At 35.7% G+C, this 25,102-nt stretch overlaps 1 protein-coding gene across 6 annotated transcripts in view; it reads left to right on the top strand.

Moving 5' to 3' along the window:
• The first annotated feature begins 15,560 nt into the window (after nucleotides 1-15,560).
• LOC127848211 (cytosolic purine 5'-nucleotidase-like) overlaps nucleotides 15,561-25,102 on the top strand; it is a 35,886-nt gene continuing 26,344 nt past the window's right edge. For all 6 annotated transcript variants that reach the window (XR_008034417.1, XR_008034418.1, XR_008034420.1 and 3 more), the window contains exons 1-3: nucleotides 15,561-15,644; nucleotides 19,733-19,790; nucleotides 23,937-24,033. Coding sequence is in view for 2 of the 6 variants with exons in the window: in XM_052380531.1 (XP_052236491.1) it covers nucleotides 15,572-15,644; nucleotides 19,733-19,790; nucleotides 23,937-24,033 (228 nt within the window). In the remaining 4 variants the exon portion in view is untranslated. The remainder of the gene's footprint in view (nucleotides 15,645-19,732; nucleotides 19,791-23,936; nucleotides 24,034-25,102) is intronic.

Below are 25,102 nucleotides of genomic sequence, written 5' to 3'. Positions count from 1 at the left end.
GTTCAAACTAAACCAAAATATGTGGATTCAAATTTCAAATACATCTTTAGATTGTTCAAGTTTCACAAATACTTATTAGCATCTATAGGCTTTTAATGAATTATAAGTAATGCTATTTTCTTGTTCCCCAACTAAAGAACAGAGAAAAAGAGTGAACACAAACGCATCAAAGAACCGTTGACGTAAATTCCAGAGAGTTAAAAAAACTACGCTCTTCAAAACTCATATATTAAAATATGAAGTATTGCCACACATGTTTGCATTTCATTTTGGGAGGAAATTATTGCAAGAAGTCGAAAAACTCGAAAAACACGGAAACACTTGACGTCAATAGTGGAAACCACATGGCATGGATGATGTAAATTGTTTTCCTAGATTTTGACTTTGTTCATTAAGGTTGCACACGTTATAGATACTTTAAATAATGGCTTGGATTAAATTACTTTCTTCACATCTGCCTTAAAAGAATCAAGAATATACATCTTTGTCTGAATTTAACAAGCGTGTGGTGCGCACAAGTTTGGAATAAGTAATGTTTTTCCTAAACATGTCTAAAGGGACCTAATTTTCACAGATTTTGGCATTTAAATGTAAAAATTGGAACTAAAAAATTAAGTAAAACAACTAGAATACAATTAAAGAAAGAAAAAGAAGTAATCTTCAACTATGCTCAAACCACTGACCATTGGAGTAAAAGTGTTTCACTGAAACTCGACCATCCATTCTCATTTAGTGAGTGGTGCAATTTATTCACTATATTACCTATCCTTGTAATGTCACAAAATATAACATTATAACACAGAGCTCTCCATTTTTTTCAATTGTTTCTCGTTTGTAATAGCCCATTCTCAAAAAGGTGAAAAAAAACACTGAAAGAATATCATACCTGTGATACAAAATACACACCTCAGTAGACCACCCTTATCTTAGTCCTTATTTACAACTTGCAGACTGCAACCAGTGATGTAATTGGCAGATTCAACCCCTAGCAGATAATTGATTAATTAATTCTCTCTGTTTAATCAGGTGAAAAAAGTTTATTTCTTTAACCTGAGAAATGATTACAAAAGGGTTAAATAGTTTATGCAGAAAAACAAACATGTCTATAAGGCTTTCTAGGCTGTGCTTGATTTTTTGGGTTCATTTGATTGATGCCATACTCCGGCTTCACCACAGGATGGTAAAGATTAGTGGTTGAGCTGTAGGCTACATCATACTAAATTGCATCCTGGCTAAATGACGATTGCTGGACCAAACAAATCACCCTTGGGTGGAGTCAAAGATCTGAACATCCTGTTTTAAGATATTAAAAAGATGATTAATTGGCATTTAAAAGTTAAAAGTGCATTTGCATTTATTACATATTTTCAAAACTGATATTTTAGTTACATGTACCAAAAAGAATTGTTTAATCTCTAAAAATATATGCTGATTAAATTGTGTCCTTTATAATGGATATAATTGTTTGCTTGCTGCAGAGGTGAACAATTTTCACTGGCCTCAATTAATCTTATGCAAATCAGACCAGGTGGATGTTTTTTTCTTGTGTAAAATCATAAAATACTGTTAAAACTATAAAAAAAAATGTAAATTTGTCTTCATTAATAAACACCAGACATTTACGCAGAAAATGCCGGAATAAAAAGGTCCTTCTTACCTACTAATCCAGGAGTATCTATTTTATAACTATGAAGACAACAACCAAGGGAGGATATGAGGTTTAAAACCAATCACAGCTTGTTTATGTTCATAACTTATGTTCAAAGAATGAAAAAGTATGCAATTGCTTTAGAACAATTATTGTTTACTAATAAAATACCGCATGAAAATGATTGTTTCTCTCAGGCAAATTACAAAACATTTTGAAATGCTGTTTTTAAGAAATTTTCTTGAGAAAAAAAAAGTGGTGCGTCTACTGATGAAAGAATACATGCTATTATGTGAATTTGCTGAAATTTTGTACCTACAATTATAATAATGAAACTCGGAGAAATACAGAACAATAATTTATATGTAAAATTTGTTTAGTTTAAAGTCTTGGCTCCATGCTATGAAAGTTCACTTTGTAAAAGACTTAGAGTTAAATGCATGAAAGCCATTTAAATGTTTGTGCAATTATTTCACAGCTGTCCAGACAATTAAGTTATTACTATTTTTCCTTGGAAACGTTAACAAGGCCATGAATGGCAAAGAGGAGAGGTAAGAAAAACATCTAAATTACATATAGTGGGGGAAGAGGGAAGCCACTGTGATGCTTGTAGAGAGTTGCTTCATAAATCTGAAGGAACTGAAGATTCTCAATCAATTATCATCTCACAGGAGTCAATTCTTGATGCATTGTTTTGGGGTTTCTATGCACCAGAGATCTCTGCTGGTTTAATGTTTATAGGAGGAGCAGTGCAGTGAAATTAAACACTCTGCAGTAAAGGTGAGCAGTCTATAGATGATTTACAGCATCTTAAGTACATGGTCAGTGCCATTATTCAAATTGAGGTGGTGTATATGTTAAGGTAATGGATTTAAGTAAGAGTTCAATTTTCATATGAAAGAAGTTGGAAAGTTTTTATTCCCTGTTGAGAATTTCTTGATTTTTTTTTAAAGTTGAATGTTTTTTTAGGATAAAATGCACCCTTTTCTCATTCCCACATCAAGTTGCCTCCCTTGATAAAACACATCAAGAACAAAGTGGAACCTGTAATTGCCTAAAGAGACATTATAATCTTAAGTGGATAACTTTAAAATGGGATAGATTGATCAATTATTGCATCGTGATAATCACGAAATTAAGAATTAAACCAGTCTATTGAGGTATTTTCCTCATTAAATACTAAATATACTTAGATTTGTTTAGTTAATTGCCTGATTTTATAAATGTGGACCACATAACTATGGATTCATATAAGCAGGATTTGCTCGAAATGTGTCTTATGTTATTCTTATATTAGGACCCTTTCACATGTGCATTCCAGAATTGGTTAATCGGTAAATTCACAAGTATGTAAGTATATCGTAAATATCATTATAAGACACACCTTCATACAACACCCTTTGGTGGTTTGAAGGTGTGGAAAACCTACATTATTTCCCAAGTGTTTATAATGACACTTATCCTGTCACTTTATATTTTAGAATAATCATTGAAATCTAAATCTTCTATTCCACTCAAAGTCTGTGTCTATCTGGGTCAGACTCTCAAAATCTGGACACCTTCCAGGCAATTAATGTTCAACTTTTCATGGCCCTTGCCAGAAAGAGCTTGGATTTACAAATATCATTGGCAGAGTTTATATTCAGAGGGCCATATGGTAGGAATGAAACCATCCCTTGCCTGTGGTGATGAGGCTTTGTGAACAAAATGGCTGTCTGCAAGTAGAAAGTCATGCTTGATTGTCTGGAAATAACTATTGAATGTAATTGGTTAACCAGTTAAAAACTTGATTTATTTAAAATTACAAAGTTAAAAAAACAACATAAAATAAAAGACTTAATGATTGTACCAATATCACATTCTTGTTCTTTACTTCATGAAACATATTTACCTAAGTGTTTCCAGTTCAAGTAAAACTTCATTGCAAAGCAGTTACTCATTTGGATGAAATGAGGATGCAGGGGAAATAAATCTTAGTGTTTAAGATTTAATGACTTCAGATCAGATTTTATAGTAATAGTAATCTTTGATAAATGATAGGGACGGTGATGCTCAACACAATTCTAGATTTTGTTTCCAAACCATGCAGACATCTAGTGTCTTAATCAGGCAATAAAATCCTTCATTCAATTTATGTGCACAAACAATTCTGTTCTGTTCACCTGTGTAAATTTTTTATTATCTTTGTATTTTTGTACAGTAAAAGGAATTCAGACTAGGTGAACGTTTTTGTAGGATTAATTGGGTTTGGTGCTTGATAAATAATTGTTTGTTGAATTCATTGAACATGTCTATGTTTTTATTCAGATGTAGCCATATTTAATTTACATTAAGTATTGTTTATGTATTATTACTTGTGAAGATTAGATAGGGCCAAAAATGCTAGTTGTGTTACTTTTACTTCAGCAGCTGATATATTTCATATGAAACAATTAAAAAGAACAGAGGATATTTGATTTTTTTAGTAGATTATCAGTCGATCCAGTCATATTATTGAACAGAAAAATGTAACATTCTTGAAAATTATTATAATTTACTAAGACAAACACATTTTCCTTTCCATTGAAATCCACACTATGATGTGAATTTGGCCATGCTCTATGAAAAGGGGGTTTAATTGTGTGCGTAAAGTGTCATCCCAAATTATCCTGTGAAGTCTGCACAGGCTAATCAGGGACAACAATTTCTGCCTAAACTAGAGTTTTGCTTAGAAGAGACTTTCTTTAAACAAAAAATTACATAAAGCGGAAAGTGTTATCCCTGATTAGCCTGTGCAGTTTCCACAGGCTGATCTGGGACAACAATTTTACACAAATGCATTAAGCCCCAGTATGCTAGTATTTATAATTGAGTTTTGATAATTAGTCCTACTGAAAGATGGAAACAATCGTAAAATGGGAATACAATAACTCACTGTAAATACATCAGAAGAAATATTTTGCAAGAAGCATGATCATTTACTGTTTAGTTTTATTTCATTAAGGAAACACTAGCCCATTACTTTCCACATATATCTTAATTACTTGGAAAAGTCTAAGATGTTTTAACTTCAAAGTCATGTTTTTTAGGCATTAGCCCTGTTAGTTATTGAGGCTTTATTCCATCTGGCTACGTTCAGATTTCTTCCAGTTTGTAATTTGTTGTTCATGCCTGTTGTAAAGTTGTATGTGAATGAAGGTATTGTACAGTTTTATTATTTGCCTCATTTCCGTTCATGAAAAGGTTACATATCACTAACTGTCAAGTACCCCCTTTCACAAAGCTTTGAAGTTAGAACCAAAGTTTCAGTAGGTGAGAATTGTTATATATGTTGCTGATAATTGTTGTAATTATGGTCATTACAACTTAAAATGAAATGTTAAACATTGTTCTTTTACAAGGCATAGCCTTTCTTTCATTAAGTGTATAGTTACATGTAATAGCAGAGGCAATGCAATTAACCGACCTTCCAAAAAAGTATTAAAATTATTTATTCATTTATGCAGAAATGCATGTGAATTAATTATTATAACTTAAACCATATATATGAACAAACTAATCGAATAAGAATAAAGAAAGAAACTAAATAAATGAATAATAATGTACCATGATGGCCCTTAATTATGTGTTTACCATGTGATAAACTGAATATGATGTCTTTAACTTTAAGCAACACTTGCAGTTGAAATTGAAAATCTACTGTCATAATGTTAAAGCATTCATGATGTATTGCTTAACACTTAATTGACTTGGCCTTTTGTTTTCAATATTTATATGCCCTGATATTGTGGTGATGTGCGTCTGTCCGTCAGTCTGTCCGTCCTGGCCACCTGCTCCTCCTACACTATTAGCACTAGAACCTTGAAACTTACATACATGGTAGCTATGAGCATATGTGGGATGGTGACAGTGACAGAATTTTGATCTGACCCCTGGGTCAAAAGTTATGGGGGTTGGGGCAGGGCCGGGCCAGAGATTTTCACTCTGTTTTTTATGTTATTTTACATTAACTTCTTAATTTCTGCACCGATTTACTTCAAATTGATACAGAGCCTCTCTTATGACAATACGGTCAATCTCAGCTTTGCATGGCCCCATTACCAACCCTTGGGCACCCTGCCCACATAGGCCATGCCAAGATAGGCCACGCCCACCCAAAATTGCCTGTTACTATTATTTCTTCATTTCTACACCGATTCACTTCAAATTGATACTGAACCTCTCTTATGACAATACGGTCAATCTCAGCTATTTAGGCCCCATTACCAACCCTGGGGCGCCCCGCCCACATAGGCCACGCCCACCCAAAATTGCCTTTTGCTATAATTTCTTCATTTCTTCACCGATTCACTTCAAATTGATACTGAACCTCTCTTATGACAATACAGTTAATCTCAACTATGCATGGCCCCATTACCAACCCTGGGGCGCCCCGTCCACATAGGCCACGCCCACCCAAAATTGCCTTTTACTATAATTTCTTCATTTCTACACCAATTCACTTCAAATTGATCCTGAACCTTTTTTATGACAATACAGTCAATCTCAACTATGCATGGCGCCATTGCCAACCCTGGGGCGCCTCGCCCACATAGGCCACGCCCACCCAAAATTGCCTTTTACTATAATTTCTTCATTTCTACACAGATTTACTTCAAGTTGATACTGAACATCTCTTATGACAATACAGTCAATCTCAACTATGTATGGCCCCATTACCAACCCTGGGGCGCCCCGCCCATAATAGGCCACACCCACCCAAAATTGTCTTTTACTATAATTTCTTCATTTCTACAACCGATTCACTTCTAATTGATACTGAACTTCTCTTATGACAATACGGTTTATCTCAACTATGCATGGCCCCATTACCAACCCTGGGGCCCCCCTGGGTCAAACATGCGGCGTGGGGATACGCGTCGGCCCCTGCCGCGCCATTTCTAGTTACAGATGCTAGAGGCACATTGCCATTGGCCTGTCTGTTTGTTTATCTGTCCACCAAAATAAAATAATTTAACCTTTTAACTATAGATACGTATTTTGACGCATTTGTTGTCTCATATAAAGTTAAATTGAATTCTATACCTTACTTACTAAATTCAAGTTTTAAAGGCTTTTTTTCCAACCCTTTAGATACTGATGAGCAGCAAACAGCATAAAACCTGAACAGACTGCGAGTAACTTGCAGGCTGTTCTGGTTTAATGCTGGTTGCAAAAGCCATTTTCACTTTTCTCAGTATGGGAGAAAGGGTTAAAGCAATAATTCTTCCTACTAAGCTTTGATACTTGCATGATAGATATTGTTAACCCTTTAAGTGCTGTAACCGAATTTTGAAGGCCTCTGCAAACAGTTTGGATCCAGATGAGACGCCACAGAACGTGGCGTCTCATCAGGATCCAAACTGTTTGCTATTCTGATAGTATTCTTTGAAAAAAATCGAAGAAAATGCTAATTTTAGAAACTCAGCAGACGACATTTTAGCAGACAACAAATTTCCCAGCATGCAAAGGGTTAAGTGTTATCAATACACCCATATCGCCTGTTCTCATGTTGACCTTGACATTGACCTTCTGTTAGACTTAGACTAATTCAGATTGTCCATATTCTAGGTTAATACAAAATGAAGCATTGTGTTTTATGTCAATAATTATATCTACAAAGCTTTAATACTTGCATGGATGATGTATGTGGACACAGTCAATATAACCCCATTACCTGAACTTATTTTGACCTTGACTTGTACCTATTTTTAAAATGATGCTAATCTATCATTAATAACATTGTTACAAATCTTTGATTATTGTATGGATGTTATCTATAAACACTCTCAACACACCCCCACATCACCTGACCTAATTTTGACCTTGAAATTGACCCACTTTTGGACTTTTGATTAATTCAAATGGCCCATAATTCAATACTGTCATGGCTTCCTCATGAGGCATGTGTTTATTGAATGCAGCATCCTGTTTTATACTTCATTTGAAGCATAATGCTAATGTTAATGTCTTCCCATTCTCTTTAATTGATTTAAATAATGGCTTTAAGTTCAGTAGGTATTTTATCATTTTATCCACCATAAATCATGTTTATACATCATCAAAGGACAAAACAGGATAAAGCTTAATGGTGTATTTCCTTTTTGACTACAAAAGAGAGATCAAAGACATTGTTGCAGTCAATTAGACAATGTTTCCCCCTTACTCTGGTGTCGAACCAGCAAATGTGATGTTTTGAATATATTTTCAAATATGAAAACAATTTTCAGACAACACCATAGGAGAATGATTGTTCTGCACTGACAGATTTGTGTTGTTACTTCTGTCATTGGTCTTTGTATATTGAAGCATGATTAATTATCCAAATTTTAAGTTGAGAGCATTTTAAATGTCACTGTAGCATATATAAAACACAACATCATTATAAACATTGTTGTTTGACATATAGACTGATGAAATACGCAACATAAAACTTAATACTTATTTATTTATTTTTTTACCTTTGGGTACTTGTTATGGCTTTGCATGAATTAAGCATAACATTTAATGTATAGCCTGACTAATTTCCTTAATTTAATGTATTCCTTAGCCAATGCACTTGCAGTCTGGAATTTTTCAGTCATTCTGATTGGTCTGATTTTAAAATGCACTCTTTCTGATTGGTCAGAGTTTAAAATGCAGTCCTTCTGATTGGTCAGGGTTTACAATGCTGTCATTCTAATTGGTCAGGGTTTAAAATGCAGTCATTCTGATATGTCAGGGTTTAAAACTAGGGCTAAAAATCTTATATTATATTTAAATTGTTAATGTAGTCTTACCTGTAAATATAGCTGAATTCCTGCTGCTGAAAGATGTATATTTACTTACATTTTTTGTTATCATGCAAAAAAGTATCTCATGCCATCTGCATCCAGCATAGCTCCTGACAAGCCCGTGCATTAGCACAATCTGGTCAGGAGCTACATATCTGCTATAAAGTCACACAACTATTCATTGTCTCATTAGCAGACAAGGTAGCTTCTGACTACATTGTACATAAGATCTGTTTTCGTATGATTCATGTCATATTCAATTAACGGTATTCTTTGATTGTTGATTGGCCACTTTCATCCATGCCAACTTCCATTTTAGACTAAGTTCAGTTACCTTTATATTGTTTTAATAAAAAGTTGCATTGTGGGAAAAAAAACTGTTGCCACCCATAGTGTCATGTGAGCACACGTTTTTAAATGGCCCCACAGCCTAAACAGCAAGTGGCCGTATGATGTCCCCATACAAAACCATATTTCCATTGAGCAACCCCAAAAGGATGACCTTTAACTTGCTGTCCCTTAAACGGGCAACCAGTAATCAGGAACCGCCAGTTCAATTAGCACCTTTGTCATGTGTCCTTTCATAGCGTCATGAACGGTCAACAGTTTGCCCATTTGAGTGATAAAGGTACAAGAATGGTTGGGCTATGGGCTATTGTTGGGAGCTTGGTACTAATTGGTCAATAATGATAATACAGTATTTAGTTAGGTCGTTAATCACTCAATTGGGCTGATCATTGCTTTTGAATAATCGTTGGGCGAAGACTGATTGAATGTTTGTGTGTCACATGCCATCTTGGCATGGGTTTTGCAATTTTCAATATGGGGTTGTTTCATGAATGATTTTTTGCCATATTTTAGGCAATTGGGAATGTTTACATTGGGCTTGGTGTTTAGAAAACTATATAATCTGTTTGTTTGTTTTTAACAAGATATCATTAACCTTTTCCTAATAAAAAAATTAAAGTAAACAATTTACTATATGCAACCAACATAAAACCAGAATGGCCTGCAAGCTACTCATCCTACAGTTGAAATAGGAGCATTAAAACTTCTCAAAAATTAAACCTAAAAAAATCAATTAAAAAAGTCTTTAATTTAATTTGATTGTCTGAGGGTCTTCAAATGGTCTATGCATATCAGAGTGGTAAAGGTGTAAGCTCACCAGATTTTCATAATGTAAAGTTTTTGGTCAATTGTCATAGGAAAAATCAGTTTTGATGTCACGACAAACCGTAATCCATTCAGAAGTTATATTAACCCATTTATGCCTAGCGTCTAGAAAAAAGGCCTTGGCAAACAGCGTAGACCCAGATGAGACATCGCATAATGCTGCGTCTCATCAGGGTCTGCGCTGTTTGCTTAAAGGACTTTCTGTGAGGAATATTCTAAATATAGAAATAAATATACTAGACATCTCTAATTTTGGAAATAAATTGATCAAATTTAGAAGGATGGGAGAGTCCACTATAGGCATAAATGGGTTAATAGTAATACTTTTGAAAGGTTCTAGGGAAAAACGTCACATTGAGAATTCATATTATAAATTTGGCCATCTTAAAAAAAAGCATATTTACTTAAACCTACTTTTAATTAAAAAAATATATTCTATGATCACTCATGAAGTAAAATTGAAGTTTCACCAAATTCAACAAATATCCTCTATGTATTTGACAGCTCGTTGTGGATAAACTATCTATGAAATAGTGTGTTGCAGTAAAGACGGATCATGAGTTATAACATGAAAATGTCTTACTTGTGAACTTGAAAAAAAGTTTTTTAAACCCAAATAAAAAAAAAATGACTTAGGAACAATTTGTTGGGTTTTTCCAAACAAACAATTTTGTAAGGATAGCCTTGTAACATGGAATTTCTTACTCCTTTTTTTCCATTTTATATTGAATGAAATAATCCAACAGTCCAGTGTACCAAAAAACCAAACCACATTTTTTTACCCAACATAAGTTCTTTGTAAGAGTTTGTGACATTAGCTATAAAAGGAGCCTGGTTATGGCAAAACTGGACTTAATGCCAGTTGGTAAAGTATCATCTCAGATTAGTCTGTGCAGTTCCCACAGGCCAATCAGGGACAACTGTTTCCACTTTTATAGTTTATTTGAGTCTCTAAAAAGTTTCTTAACCTGTGTTCATTTATCACATGCATTAACCCTTTCCCACTCAGAGGCAAAGAGAAAATGACTATCTGCAAACAGCATAAAACCAGAACAGCCTGTGAGTAACTCGCAGTCTGTTCAGGTTTTTGGCTCTTTGCTGCTCATCAGTATCTTAGGGTTGGAAATGAAGCCTTTAACCCTTTCAGCGCTGGAAACCGAATTTAAAGGCCTTTGCAAACAGTTTGGATCGAGATGAGACGCCACAGAATGTGGCATCTCATCTGGATCCAAACTGTTTGCTATTCTGATAGTATTCTTTGAAAAAAATCGAAGAAAATGCTAATTTTAAAAATTCAGCAGACAACATTTTAGCAGACGACAAATTTCCCAGCATGCAAAGGGTTAAAACTTGAATCTAGCAAGAACGGTATTTTATTAAATGTAACTTTAGTAGCGAATACAAACACGTCTAGATATATATCTAAGTGGTAAAGGGTTAAGCCCCATTTTCCCAGACTGAGGCTCAAATGATTACATCAACACATGTGGAATGACTATCATTGGTAACTAGTTGTGAGTTGCCCACTGCCCAAGAAAGAGCCAGTTTTAATTAACTTGTCGTATTACATGCTCTGTCAGATTGGATTAAAAGGCAGCCGGTCCGCCCTAATCCTGTCATGCTGAATCTTGTCACCCTACAATGGTGTCAGCTCCAATTTTAATAACAACAGTGACAGGCGTTCATCAGGCAAAACAGGAAAATCAGTGTTTAATTGCCATAAAGGCGAAATGATGTTTTTTTTGTGACAGTTTGTAACAATTGGTTTGATGTTTCAGCAGATTTTTGGGATTAAAGTTCACTGGACTCATGAAGGGGTTTACTCGACCAGCTGTAGTAATTTTGTCACCTTTAAGGGGACTTTCTGATTTCTGGACGGGAGACAATGATTTGAGAGGAAGTGCGGCCATGTATGAAAAATACAAACAGACAGTTGGCCATTTATGTTATTGTCTGCTGGTTTTCAGGGTTGGAAAATGACTTTATTAGGTGAGAAAATGAATTGAGCTGGGGTTTGATGCTTTTGTTGGTTTCCTGACAAAAAGTGAGTGGACATTTTTGCATATTTGACACCTTTATGTTTTGAAGTTCATGATCTGGTACCATTATCACCTCGGTGCAAATTGTGGCTCTGAGTCTACCTGAAAGTAGCACCATAATTATCACACTGGGTAGTCCTGGGTATTTGGCCCCTCATGTCCTAAGGTACTTTGATCTGTCAGGGGTCAATATTAAAGACATGTTGTGGGAAAACTGGGTTTTATGCATGTGCATAAAGTATCACCCCAGATTAGCCTGTGCAGGCTGTGCAGGCTGTCTACACTGGCTAAGAAGAGAGTTCCTTGATTAGCCTGTGCAGGCTGTCTACACTGGCTAAGAAGAGAGTTCCTTGATTAGCCTGTGCAGGCTGTCTACACTGGCTAAGAAGAGAGTTCCTTGATTAGCCTGTGCAGGCTGTCTACACTGGCTAAGAAGAGAGTTCCTTGATTAGCCTGTGCAGGCTGTCTACACTGGCTAAGAAGAGAGTTCCTTGATTAGCCTGTGCAGGCTGTCTACACTGGCTAAGAAGAGAGTTCCTTTAAACAAGAAATGTTATAAAAGTGGAAAGAATCTTCCCTGATTAGCCTGTGCGGACTGCACAATGCATAAAGCCCAGTTTACCTAGAAGGACGCACATTATTAGACTTGGTAATCCTGGGTGTTTGGCCACTCGTGATCTAGAGAACTTTAATCTGGCGGTGTGAGAGCTGGTAACACTTAGGGGAAGGTGAAAATCTTAACAAGTTGAAAGCGCCTTGAAATGAGTAGCCCTTGTGCCTTCTGTTTGATTAAGGTTCATCCTTTTTTTTTTGGCCTGGCTTGACTTTTACAGTTTTTCGAGTACCTATTAAGGTTAAAGCAAAATTTGGTTTATTGCATTGCTAAAACTTACAGCCATTGTTCTAGGTATAAATTAATCAGTCTATGAGAGCAGAGGCAATAGGAACAGTATAAAGAGTTATTGTTACTTAATATTATTGCTGGTTAAAAGACTTTTGGTATCATGTTTGCTTGTCATGTTTTATTCATCTAATTGTGTATAGCCAATGCTTTTATGAAAGTAGGTATGGCCAATGAATTGATGGAAGTAGGTTAAGAGTAGATCATACAAACAACATAACAATAGATCAGTCAACTGTAAGAACATCCACTATATTACTATGGTTGCCACAACATGCGAAAATGAGTCATAATCCATTTTTGCTCTGAATTGACTTCTTAATAATTCAAATAGGATTGTGTAAATATATTATGATTTTGTTGCTGTAATAATTTTTGAATCTATGAAAATAATTATTATGCCCCCCTTTGAAGAAGAGGCGGTATATTGTTTTGCACATGTCGGTCGGTTGGTCTGTCAGTCGGTCCGTCCATCTGTCCGTCCGTCCGTCCACCAGATGGTTTCCGGATGATAACTCAAGAACGCTTAGGCCTAGGATCATGAAACTTCATAGGTACATTGATCATGACTGGCAGATGACCCCTATTGATTTTCAGGTCACTGTGTCAAAGGTCAAGGTCACAGTGACTCGAAATAGTAAAATGGTTTCCGGATGATAACTCGAGAATGCCTAGGCCTAGGATCATGAAACTTCATAGGTACATTGATCATGACTGGCAGATGACCCCTAATGATTTTCAGGTCACTAGGTCAAAGGTCAAGGTCACAGTGACTCGAAATAGTAAAATGGTTTCCGGATGATAACTCGAGAATACTTAGGCCTAGGATCATGAAACTTCATAGGTACATTGATCATGACTGGCAGATGACCCCTATTAATTTTCAGGTCACTAGGTCAAAGGTCAAGGTCACAGTGACTCGAAATAGTAAAATGGTTTCCGGATAATAACTCAAGAATGCTTATGCCTAGGATCATAAAACTTCATAGGTACATTGATCATGACTGGCAGATGACCCCTATTGATTTTCAGGTCACTAGGTCAAAGGTCAAGGTCACAGTGACTCAAAACAGTAAAATGGTTTAGGGATGAAAACTCAAGAATGCTTATGCCTAGGATCATGAAACTTCATATGAACATTGATCATGACTGGCAGATGACCCCTATTGATTTTCAGGTCACTAGGTCAAAGGTTACAGTGACGCGAATCAGTAAAATGGTTTTCGGATGAAAACTCAAGAATGCTTACGCCTAGGATCATGAAACTTCATAGGTACATTGATCATGACTTGCAGATGACCCCTATTAATTTTCAGGTCACTAGGTCAAAGGTCAAGGTCACAGTGACTCGAAACAGTAAAATGGTTTCCCAGAGCTCCAGATAAGGGTCGTATTTTTGTAATTACGAATTATTTTCAAGTCTGTAATGTATTTATTTTAAAATTTTGTCGTACCATTAAGAATTACAAAATCAAGTTACGAATATTATTTTTACATCGGTTCGTATCGATTTTTATTGAGTTCTTTTCGGGTATTAAAGTCTTTTCTGTGCTTATATAGAATGGTTATCGGGTTTGTTTAACAAAGCTCATTTTTTCCAATAAAAGCGATGTGTACAGTCTATCTGTCAAAAAACAATGGCGGCGCCCAGAGAGCGTCCTAAAAACCTGCAAAGCGTGCAAAAACACGCTTTTAACATATTGTACGCAAAGTTAGCCGAAGTTGAATGTTAAGAAAGACATTATAGAAAGGATCTTATACGATGTTGTATGTTTGGTTGCCGACACAGTCGGAAAAGCTATAAAAAGAAAACGCAGCAGGACGGGTCCAAACTTAAACAAAAAAAACCATTGAACAAGTGGAAGGGAAATTCCCGTGGCTAATCGTTAAAAAGATTGAAGGGGAGACCCGTTTTAATTGTGAAATATGTACAAATTCATCAAAGGCATGCAATCTAAGCACAGTTTGGGAATATGAAGGTATTTGAAAAATAAAATTGTATAATACTGAATAGACACTGTTGAACTCGTATAAATAAAGTTGCTAGTATGTTTATTTTGATTTTTTGCATGAAAATAACCATTGTTATTTATTTTTAGGTCATTTAGAAAAGTTAAGAATTATTTTCCAAAACTTGGAAGTAACATTAAGAATAACATTTCAGAGTTAAGAATTTTTTTGAAAATCTGGTAGTAACTTTAAGAATTTCACAAAACCTTATCTGGAGCTCTGTTTCCTGATGATAACTCATGAATAATTAGGCCTAGGATCATGAAACTTAATAGGTACATTGATCATGACTGGCAGATGACCCCTATTGATTTTCAGGTCACTAGGTCAAAGGTCAAGGTCACAGTGACAAAAAACGTATTCACACAATGGCTGCCACTACAACTGACAGCCCATATGGGGGGCATGCATGTTTTACAAACAGCCCTTGTTTGGTATTCATTTATTCATATATGATTTTGAAATATTAGATATGTTTGTGCAGTCTGCTTAGGCTAATCAGGGAAGACCAAGTCTACTTTTATGGACTTTTCTATTTAAATGAAGTCGTTTAAACCAAATCCAGTCTTTGAAGGAAATGTTGTTCCTGATTAGCCTATGCTGATACCTTAGGTTGGTCTGGGACAACACTTTATGCACATGCATTAAAACATTTTTTTCCAATGACCGGCTCATTTTTCTCAGAAACAATCATTGTGTACTGCATGAGTAAATATGATTCAGGCTCTGAGAAAACGGGGTTAAATGCATGTGCGTAAAGCGGTGTCCCAGATTAACCTGCATTGTCTGCTCAGGTTAATGAGGGACAACACTTTACACCCATACTGGATTTTCGTCAAGAAGGGTCTTGCTTTAAACAAAAAATACAATTAAAGCGGAAAGTGTCATCCCTGATTAGCCTGTGCAGACTGCACTTACTAATCTTGGACGACACTTAACGAGCATGCATTAAACCCCTTTTTCACAGAGGAAGGCTCTTTATGTATTTTTCAGGACAGACATTCACGAGATGTACCCCAACAAGTTTGTGCAGCTGGATGAGAATAGGTTCAGAATCTTCAACACACTCTACGAACTGCCAAGTGGGTTCAACCTTGTTTGTATACATACTGCTTTTAAACCCATTATACTTTCGCTTAGTAGAGTGGTCTTTAGTTTAAACCTATTTATTTTAGCTGGATTGCATAGAAAGCCTAAGACTTATTTGTCACGCTCTTCAGTTCGTTTCCTGAGACTAGAACCAGTGTCTATGGAGGAAATCTAAAGAACTCTCCCACAGTGGGGATCGAAAAATTGACCTCGGGATCGCTAGGGGGACACCATATCCACTACACCACTGCGACCTTGGAGTCTCCATGGAAGCAGTGACCTCTCGATCGCTAGGGGGACACCATATCCACTATACCACTGTGACCTTGCACTGACCTCTAGATTGCTAGGGGGACACCATATCCACTACATTACTGCGACCTTGGAGTCTCCCACAGTGGGGATGGAAGCAGTGACCTCTCGATCGCTAGGGGACACCATATCCACTATACCACTGTGACCTTGCACTGACCTCTAGATTGCTAGGGGGACACCATATCCACTACAACACTGCAACCTTGGAGTCCCCACAGTGGGGATGGAAGCAGTGACATCTTGATAGCTAGGGGGACACCATATCCACTACAACACTGCAACCTTGGAGTCTCCACACAGTGGGGATGGAAGCAGTGACCTCTCGATCTCTAGGGGGACACCATATCCACTACAACACTGCGACCTTGAAGTCTCCCGAGCGGTCTTTACTGGAACAACACTTGATCTGTTTTTTATGAAAAATCTTTTCTACATAGAAACAAAATATCCCCTTTGTCAAGCGGTGAAGTACAGAAAAAAAATCTTGACTCTGCTACACGCTGTTGTCCTAATTCAGTACGACCATGCTATCCAAGACTACTTACAGCATATAATGTTTTTATACAGCATTTCAGACAAAAGTAAACAACTTTTGTATCAATTAGAATTATCTTCTGCACCACACTAAACATGCTCAAAGTTTTCAGAAAAATAAAATCTTGAATATATGAAATAAAAGGCATAATATTCTACATGTATTAAATAATATCATTACCAAATTCTGTTGTTTCATTTAATTTGGTCAACATGATATTTTTGCTTCTATTTAAATGTAAAACCTTCAATTTTTGTTTGACTGAAAATTATTGGTTTATTTTATCATATTATGAAATAAGACTTCAAATGTTAGCTTTTGTTGAAATTTGATATTGCGGTTGGATTAAAATCCACACAAAAAATTGTCAAACAAATAATTTTGTTTTCATATTAATCACAAAATACGGAGTACAGAGTAAGCTTTGCCGTTATTGTTTACAGAAGAGTTGCTTATTGACCCATTAAACTGTTTCATAATGCAGTTGTATTCCCCAAAGCAGGCAGAGGGGTATAGTTTTGGTGTTGTCCGTGTGTCAGTCCGTCTGTCTATCACAACTGTACAGAAATATCTATATCTATAGCTAAATCTGAGATACTATAGAATGCTTAAACATGAAACTTCATGGGTGTGTAGATATCAATGCGGAGAAGTGCCATGCACAAGAACCATAACCCTATTTTTCCTTGAATAAGAGTTATTGCCCTTTGTTGTTTTTGTATGATGTAATTTTTCAGGGCCATATCTTGGATACATGATACACTATTTCAAATTGGAACTTCATGGGTGTATTGATGTGGGCCATGCTCTGTGAAAAGGGGGTTTAATGCATGTGGGTAAAGTGTCGTTCCAGATTAGCCTGTGCAGTCCGCACAGGCTAATCAGGTAGGATACTTTCTGCCTAAAATAGAGTTTTGCTAAAAAGAGACTTTCTTGAAACGGAAAATATCATAAAAGTGGAAAGTGTTGTCCCTGATTAGCATGTGAAGACTGCAAAGGGCTAATCTGGGACGACACTTCATGCACATGCATTAAAACTCCCTTTTCACATGGCACGGCCCATATATATTTTGTGTAAACACCACTTATGGACATACATGCAGAAATGTTCACTTAAGATATCAAGTAAATAATTTTTCCACTGAATCAAGTGGGTAATGTAAGAGAGACTACTCCGATTTAAGTTTTTCTTCATTTTACATTCACTGCATAATCTCCCTTAAATTAAATAATAAAAGTATTGCTGCATATTGGGGGTATTTTTTCAAGTATTACTTATATAAAAAAGTAAAAAAATAATTAATTAAATATCATTAAAAGAAACACTAAATTAACATCCTCATTGTTATACAAAGAAAAGTATCAAATGTTGTGTAAACAAACATACTGAAAAAGTAAAGAAGGTTTTTCTTTTAAAAATCAATTGTCAATAAGTTATTTTTCTTTTCCAAGCATTTAACAAGAATGTTTTCTGGAAAGTTTCAGGAGTGTATAAAGTGTAGCATTGAATTAACTTGGTTTATAATCATTAATATGCCATAAGACATCTGGTTTTATGTATTCATTTACTGTAATTACCTTAGGCAAATTCACCTCGTAACAAATTTATAATTGCAGACAAAATTAATATTGCTTTAATTAAACAGATTTCAGAGAAGCTCAAGCTGTCTGTTGGTGCTTTCTGTGCAAATTAATTGCTACTTAATTTGTCCATATGGTTCTCTTGTAGAAATCTGTAAAAAAATATATTAATGTTTGTTACTGATTTACTGGAGAAAAAATAATGGTTATTGCACTGAAACTTTTAACATCTTAAGGTTTGAGATATTGGAAATGGAACAAACATAGATTAAATATGCTGGATGTGTTGTGTTTGTTCTTTTTTCATCTACAAAACTGTGTGTGTTTGACATTTTTTAACTGATTATAGAATAATAAACAAAATGTAGTCTAGGCTATGCTGGATAATTATAGATGTATTTATTATACTCTTGCAGGGGCATACAACTTGAACATTTTTCAAGCGAGAAAATTGAAACTTCAAATATGTCATAACTCATATCTTATTGAAATGACAATATGAGTCGTGTTCTGAGAAAACTGGGATTAATGCATGTGCATAAAGTGCTGTCCCAGATTAGCCTGTGCAGTCTGCACAGGCTAATCAGGGACAACACTTTCCGCCTAAACTTGATTTTCGGTAAGGAGGGACTTCCTTGAAACTAAAAATACCATAAAAGCGGAAAGTGGCTTACCTGATTAGCCTGTGCGGACTGCATAGGCTAACCTGGGACGACACTTTACGCACATGCATTAAGCCCAGTTTTCTCAGAACAAGGCTCATATACAAAACACTGTCTGTCAACCCAGTTACATGAGTTATTTGCCCTTCACCCTAGCTGACTAACCTTGCTCAAACTTACTTGTAATGCCTGTTTTCATTGTTTTCCATGAACACATGCTTATAAGTAAATCCTCTCTTACATCATTATCATCTTTTCATAGAACCTTTGTAAGCCGGGAACTTTTGATGGAATATGATTGACTTATAAGTAAATAAAAACAACAATAACTTAGTCCATAGAGGTTATTGCCAGTTTTATTGTGTCATATTATTTTAAAAGCAGCAAATGATATTCTAAAATTGAAAGATTTTCATCATAAACATTGACAGCTCTTGTGGTGAGACAAGGTTATTAATATTTGAGCTATGCTCTGGGAAAATGGGGCTTAATGCATATGCGTAGTGTCTTCCGATATTAGTCCATGCAGTCTGCACAGACTAATCACAGACGTCATTTTCCATTTTTATATCCCCTTGTCTATACAGGAGACATATTGTTTTTGCCCTGTCTGTTTGTTGGTTTGTTTGCTTCAAACTTTAACATTTGCCATAACTTTTGCAATATTGAAGATAGCAACTTCATATTTGGCATGCATGTGTATCTCATGGAGCTACACATATTTTGATTGTTGAAAGGTCAAGGTCATCCTTCAAGGTCAAAGGTCAAAACACATCTTGTTATGGAATATTTTAGTTTAAAGGGAGTTCTGTGTAAGCGAAAATCAAGTTTAGATGGAAAGTGTCTCTGATAAAAGTGTGGACTGCACTAGCTAGTCTGGGACGACACTTTATCCAGTTGCATTAAGCCCCATTTTCCCAGGGTGAGGTCCATTTTTCTTGTTTTGAAATAGAATTATTATCATGTTCATGGTTTCTGTATATTTCAGTCATGTATGTGCTGGCATGTGTGGTGGACCTATTCTGTCATGATCCAGAATACATCAGGTAATACTGGGTCTGCCAGGGCACCTGCAGGCTGATATATATCTCCCAGATATATAGAACCACTTGCATCCTAATAATCATAATAATAATAATGATAATTATAATACTAATAAAAGTTATAAAAATTATTATATAATTATTACAATTATAATAATTATAAATATAAACATCTGGCTTGATAATACATTTCGGACATTGCTGTTAATAATATACAGTTATTTAATGCTAATTTACTCTGGGTTTTTGTACAATATATTGTTTTTATAAAATATTTTATTGTAATTAAAGAAATATTGGGAAAAACAGTTCTTAAAGGCTTTTTGATTACTTGGGATTGTATGACTGTTCCTATTGCATTGGCTGAGTTGACCATTATTCCAAACTTCCAAAATGCATACAAACTCTTAAAGTTTTCTCTTACTATGTTTACTATGCTTCTTTTTAAAACAGTTGGATTCTATTGCTTTCCCCAAGTTTTTGCTTGGTGTGACAGGTGTTCTTTCAGTTGGTCCATAGACCATTTCCTTTACTTGCAATGTCTGGAGAACACTATGAGTTGCAAGCAAATTGTTATTATGGTTACAGCCAATGGATTGAAAATGACTCTGGGATTAATAGGTCAAAGGTCATGTCACCGGGGCTTGTAACATGAAATGTAGACCAGTAAGTGTCCACGCTGTATCAAGACAACACTTTGACCGTGTCATTGAAATGTGTCATATAGGTATTATGGTTACTTGGGATGAAAGGAAGATGACTATTAATTTTGAGGTCAACAGGTCAAAGGTCAAGGTAACAAGGTTTAAAAACACTTTGACCTTGTCATTTAAATGGGTCATATGGGTATTATGGTAACTTGGGATGAAAGGAAGATGACTATAAATTTTGAGGTTAATAGGTCAAAGGTCAAAGCCACAGTTTCTAATAATGTGAAATGTTGACGATTTCATTTGCCCACAATATCTAGAGAACGCTTTGACCTAGAATCATGAAAGTTAATGATTACTTGGCATCTAAAGAAGGTGCCTATCAATTTTGAGATTAACAGGTCAAAGGTGAAGGTCACTAGGTTAAAAAACATGAAATTCAATACTATATGATATCTTGAGAAATCTTTGACCTACATTTACCATCATGCATATTGGTATAATGGTGGTTACTTGTGAGGAAAGAAAGATGCCTATAATTTTAAACGTCAAAGCTCTAGGTTCCATTTTATTTCCCCACACATGAAGAGAATCCCCTGTCCTTTTCCTGGCCTATTTCTGGGTCTGTTAAACGGACCCATTTTTAAAACAAAATGTTGAAAAAAACACTTTAAACAATATATATATTTATTTTTCTTCAGGAAGATGTGTCACATAATTATTATGTCTCAATTATATTTCAATTACATTTAACTTGCTATAATTTATGTTATTGTGTTCTTTTACTTTCAATAATTCTAAAGAAACAAATTAATTAGTTTTGCCAAAATCAGTGAACTTTTCACTCAAACAAATTCCCTGTTAAGCCTGTTTTGTAAGGGTAAAACTGTGTTTTGTACCCAATGGTTTTACAGGTTTTCTGCTAAACCCCAAAAACGGTGAGGTGTTGAAAGTGTGGCCTGTACCATGCAGTCATTAACATTGATACTTTCATCTTCCCAAAAACTCGTATTATTTAGCATGCATTTTCTTTTCCATTTTGATGAAAAATACACATACATTTTTGGAAGTGCTGCTCATTCAGGCTGGCACAAATGCTGTAAGCTCATTATCAGGAGATGACATCGCCCCCCTTGGTGCGAAAAGGTACCATGTGCCACTGAAATAAGAAGGCACAAGGTAACTTTTTGCACCAATGGGGTGATATTATGTATGCATGCAGTTTTCATGAAGAAGAAAAATAACACAAATACGTATATATGTAATAATAAGGTGCTTATTACTTATTGCGATTATTAAGACAATAATTAATGATTATAAACACACTTGGATTAATTGTCTGTTATAATTGTTAAACTTTATTTGAGCCTAGCTCTGGGATAATGATGGTAAAGTGTGGTCACAGATTAGCCTGTGCAAGCTCTGGGATAATGGTGGTAAAATGTGGTCACAGATTAGCCTGTGCAAGCTCTGGGATAATGGTGGTAAAGTGTGGTCACAGATTAGCCTGTGCAAGCTCTGGGATAATGGTGGTAAAATGTGGTCACAGATTAGCCTGTGCAAGCTCTGGGATAATGGTGGTAAAGTGTGGTCACAGATTAGCCTGTGCAAGCTCTGGGATAATGGTGGTAAAGTGTGGTCACAGATTAGCCTGTGAAAGCTCTGGGATAATGGTGGTAAAGTGTGGTCACAGATTAGCCTGTTAAAGCTCTAGGATAATGGTGGTAAAGTGTGGTCACAGATTAGCCTGTGCAGTCCACAAAGGCTAAACTGGGACAACACTCTCCGCTTTTAAAGTATTTTTTCTTTTAAAGATAGTATATTCTTAGCAAAAATCCAGATTAGGCGGAATGTGTCATACCTAATTAGCCTGTGCGGACTGCAGAGGCTACCGGTAATCTGGGATGAAACTTAACGCTCATACATTAAACCACATTTTCACAGAGCGATGTTTATTTATAAAGGAAAATTCATTCATAAGTAATATATTTTATTGTTGACAATATTTAAGTGATATATTAAGTCCCAGGTAGTAAATAAGATGTTGATGCTTGTGGCCAGAAATTTTTATTGTTTTAAATTGGAAATGAAGACAGTTTTTTCAGTCCTGTTTGGCATGAAGGCCGTGTGGCTGTAATATGAGCCCGATCATGCAATAATAGGTTCATGCCATATGCGGCCAACAAAATTCCAGACCAGCCTGCGCGATTCCAGACCAGTAGTTTAGCAGTGTGGTGAGGAGCTGCCTTGTCTGCTAATGAGACCACTAAAGCTTGAATTACTTTATAGTAAACAATAAAGCTCCTCACCAGACTGCGCGATTGCCGAGGTACACTGGCCACATATGGCATAAGACCCATTTTTGCATGGTGCAGATCATATATAATTGCACAATATTGTTGAAGTAAAAGTTGTCAGTTATTCCAGTCTGTTTAGTGTTTCATATGTGCAGTGCTTTATCTAACCACTATTATCTGAAAATTACCTATCATGCATTCAGCCTCAAAATATGTTTACCCTGTTCTGTATGCCCCAGTGAAATAACATAAATGGTGAAGTGTTCGATTATTTTGTGTATTTAAGAAATATTTTTCATAACAAAGTACCACTGCCTTGATAATTCACAATAAAGAATAATCTTAATTTCTTTATAACACCATGTTAGAAGCTTTGCTAAATCAAGTCACACATCTTGGAATAGAATGCCAGTATGATGACTTTGTTGAAGATGATTTTTGTCCACTATTTTGTGATGCAAAGCCGTTTGAAATTAATTTGATGGATGGAATAGATTTAATTATATTTAGTTGCAGTTCAACAAAGTCTCAATCATAGTATCAACTTCCAAGACTTTTAATCTTTGTACAAGTTTTTCAGTCTTTTGAACGTTGAACAACTGGTATAGGGTTATAAACAATCATAGTATGTTAATCTTTAAGCAGTCGTTTTGTTGCAGATTGATTTATTGCATTTAATTGTGTCTCAACATTCATATATACTGTTAAACTGTAAGAATAATCTTCTATGTTTATCAAAAATAAGTATTTGCAGGTTATTATCTGTAGCCATGCCTTTCATATTATATCTTATCCATTTGTAAATAATGGTTCAACAGCACCAAATACGCAGTTGAAACAAAAGCTCCAAGATTCCTTACTGTTGAGTGATTGAAGAGTCTTAATTTGAGCAGCTCTATTTGAAAACCTAGCTTAATGCCTGTGCCTAATATGTTGTCGAAAATAAGCCTGTGCAGTATTCACAGGCTTACCTGTGATGACACTTTACGCACATGCATTAAGCCCTGTTTTCCCGGAATGAGGCTTATATCTAGAGTGTTAGCACTTGAACTTTATATTACTGGAAGCTCAAAACCACACGTCAGACAGTGTTTTTTATAACCCCCTATTTCATACATTACCAGTGTTTTGTAACCCCAGGTGTATTAATATTTAGTGTTTTTTACCACAGAAGTCCTGATAATAGTGCTTTGTAACCGCAGGTGCCCGACAGGGATCCAGTCAGGTGACCTCAACATGACGTACTCGTCCATCTACCAGGATGTCATGCAGGCCACAGACATCGTCCACGGGAAAAATGTAAACCACTTATAGGATGATTTCATACCGAAATCAGTTGTTTCAGATTGACTTCTATGTACAAAGATCCAGGCCAATAACAATTGTCCAGATGTATTAATAGATTATTTCCACATTGATTGTGTGACCTTTGGTATGTAAACTTTGAGTTATAAGACAACTTCAGTTTTTGTTGTGAAGATCAACTCTCCATACATAGTTTTTATGCCCCCCTTCCAAGAAGAGGGGGTATATTGTTTTGTGCATGTCGGTCGGTCTGTTGGTCCGTCTGTCGGTCAGTCCACCAAATGGTTTCCGTATGATAACTCAAGAAAGCTTAGGCCTAGAATCATGAAACTTCATAGGTACATTGATCATGACTCGAAGATGACCCCTATTGATTTTCAGGTCACTAGGTCAGAAGGTCAAGGTCACAGTGACTCGAAACAGTAAAATGGTTTACGGATGATAACTCAAGAATGCTTAGGCATAGGATCATGAAACTTCATAGGTACATTGATCATGACAGGCAGATGACCCCTACTGATTTTCAGGTCACTAGGTCAAAGGTCAAGGTCACAGTGATCTGAAGCAGTGAAATGGTTTCTAACATTTTCACACAATGGCTGCCACTACAACTGAACGCCCATTTGAGGGGCATGCGTGTTTTACAAACAGCCCTTGTCTATTATTTATTATGACAATCAACTCTCCATACATAGTTTTCTATCCTTTATTTTAAAGATCAATTCTCCATACATAGTTTTCTATCCTTTTATTGTGATGATCAAATCTCCATACATAGGATTCAATCCTTTATTTTAAAGATCTCTTCTCCATTCATAGTTTTCTATCCTTTATTGTGACAAACAACTCTCCATACATAGTTTGACATCCTTTTTTGTGATGATCAACCTTCCATGCTTTTACAACTCTTCTGGCCAATATTTCTGTCAATATGATTGAAGTTGTCACTTTTGTTAATTGCTGAGTATACTTTGATATCCTTTCTGATTGTTTCCTCCATCATGCCAATGATCCCCTCTTTTAATGGCAAGCATTCCCAATATCTGCCATGAACCCCCCCCCC

The sequence above is a fragment of the Dreissena polymorpha genome, chromosome 10, assembly GCF_020536995.1.
Source record: "Dreissena polymorpha isolate Duluth1 chromosome 10, UMN_Dpol_1.0, whole genome shotgun sequence".
Classification (NCBI taxonomy): Eukaryota; Metazoa; Mollusca; class Bivalvia; order Myida; family Dreissenidae; genus Dreissena; species Dreissena polymorpha.
Note: the sequence above shows the minus strand (reverse complement) of the source record. Positions and strands in the feature narration are given on the sequence as shown.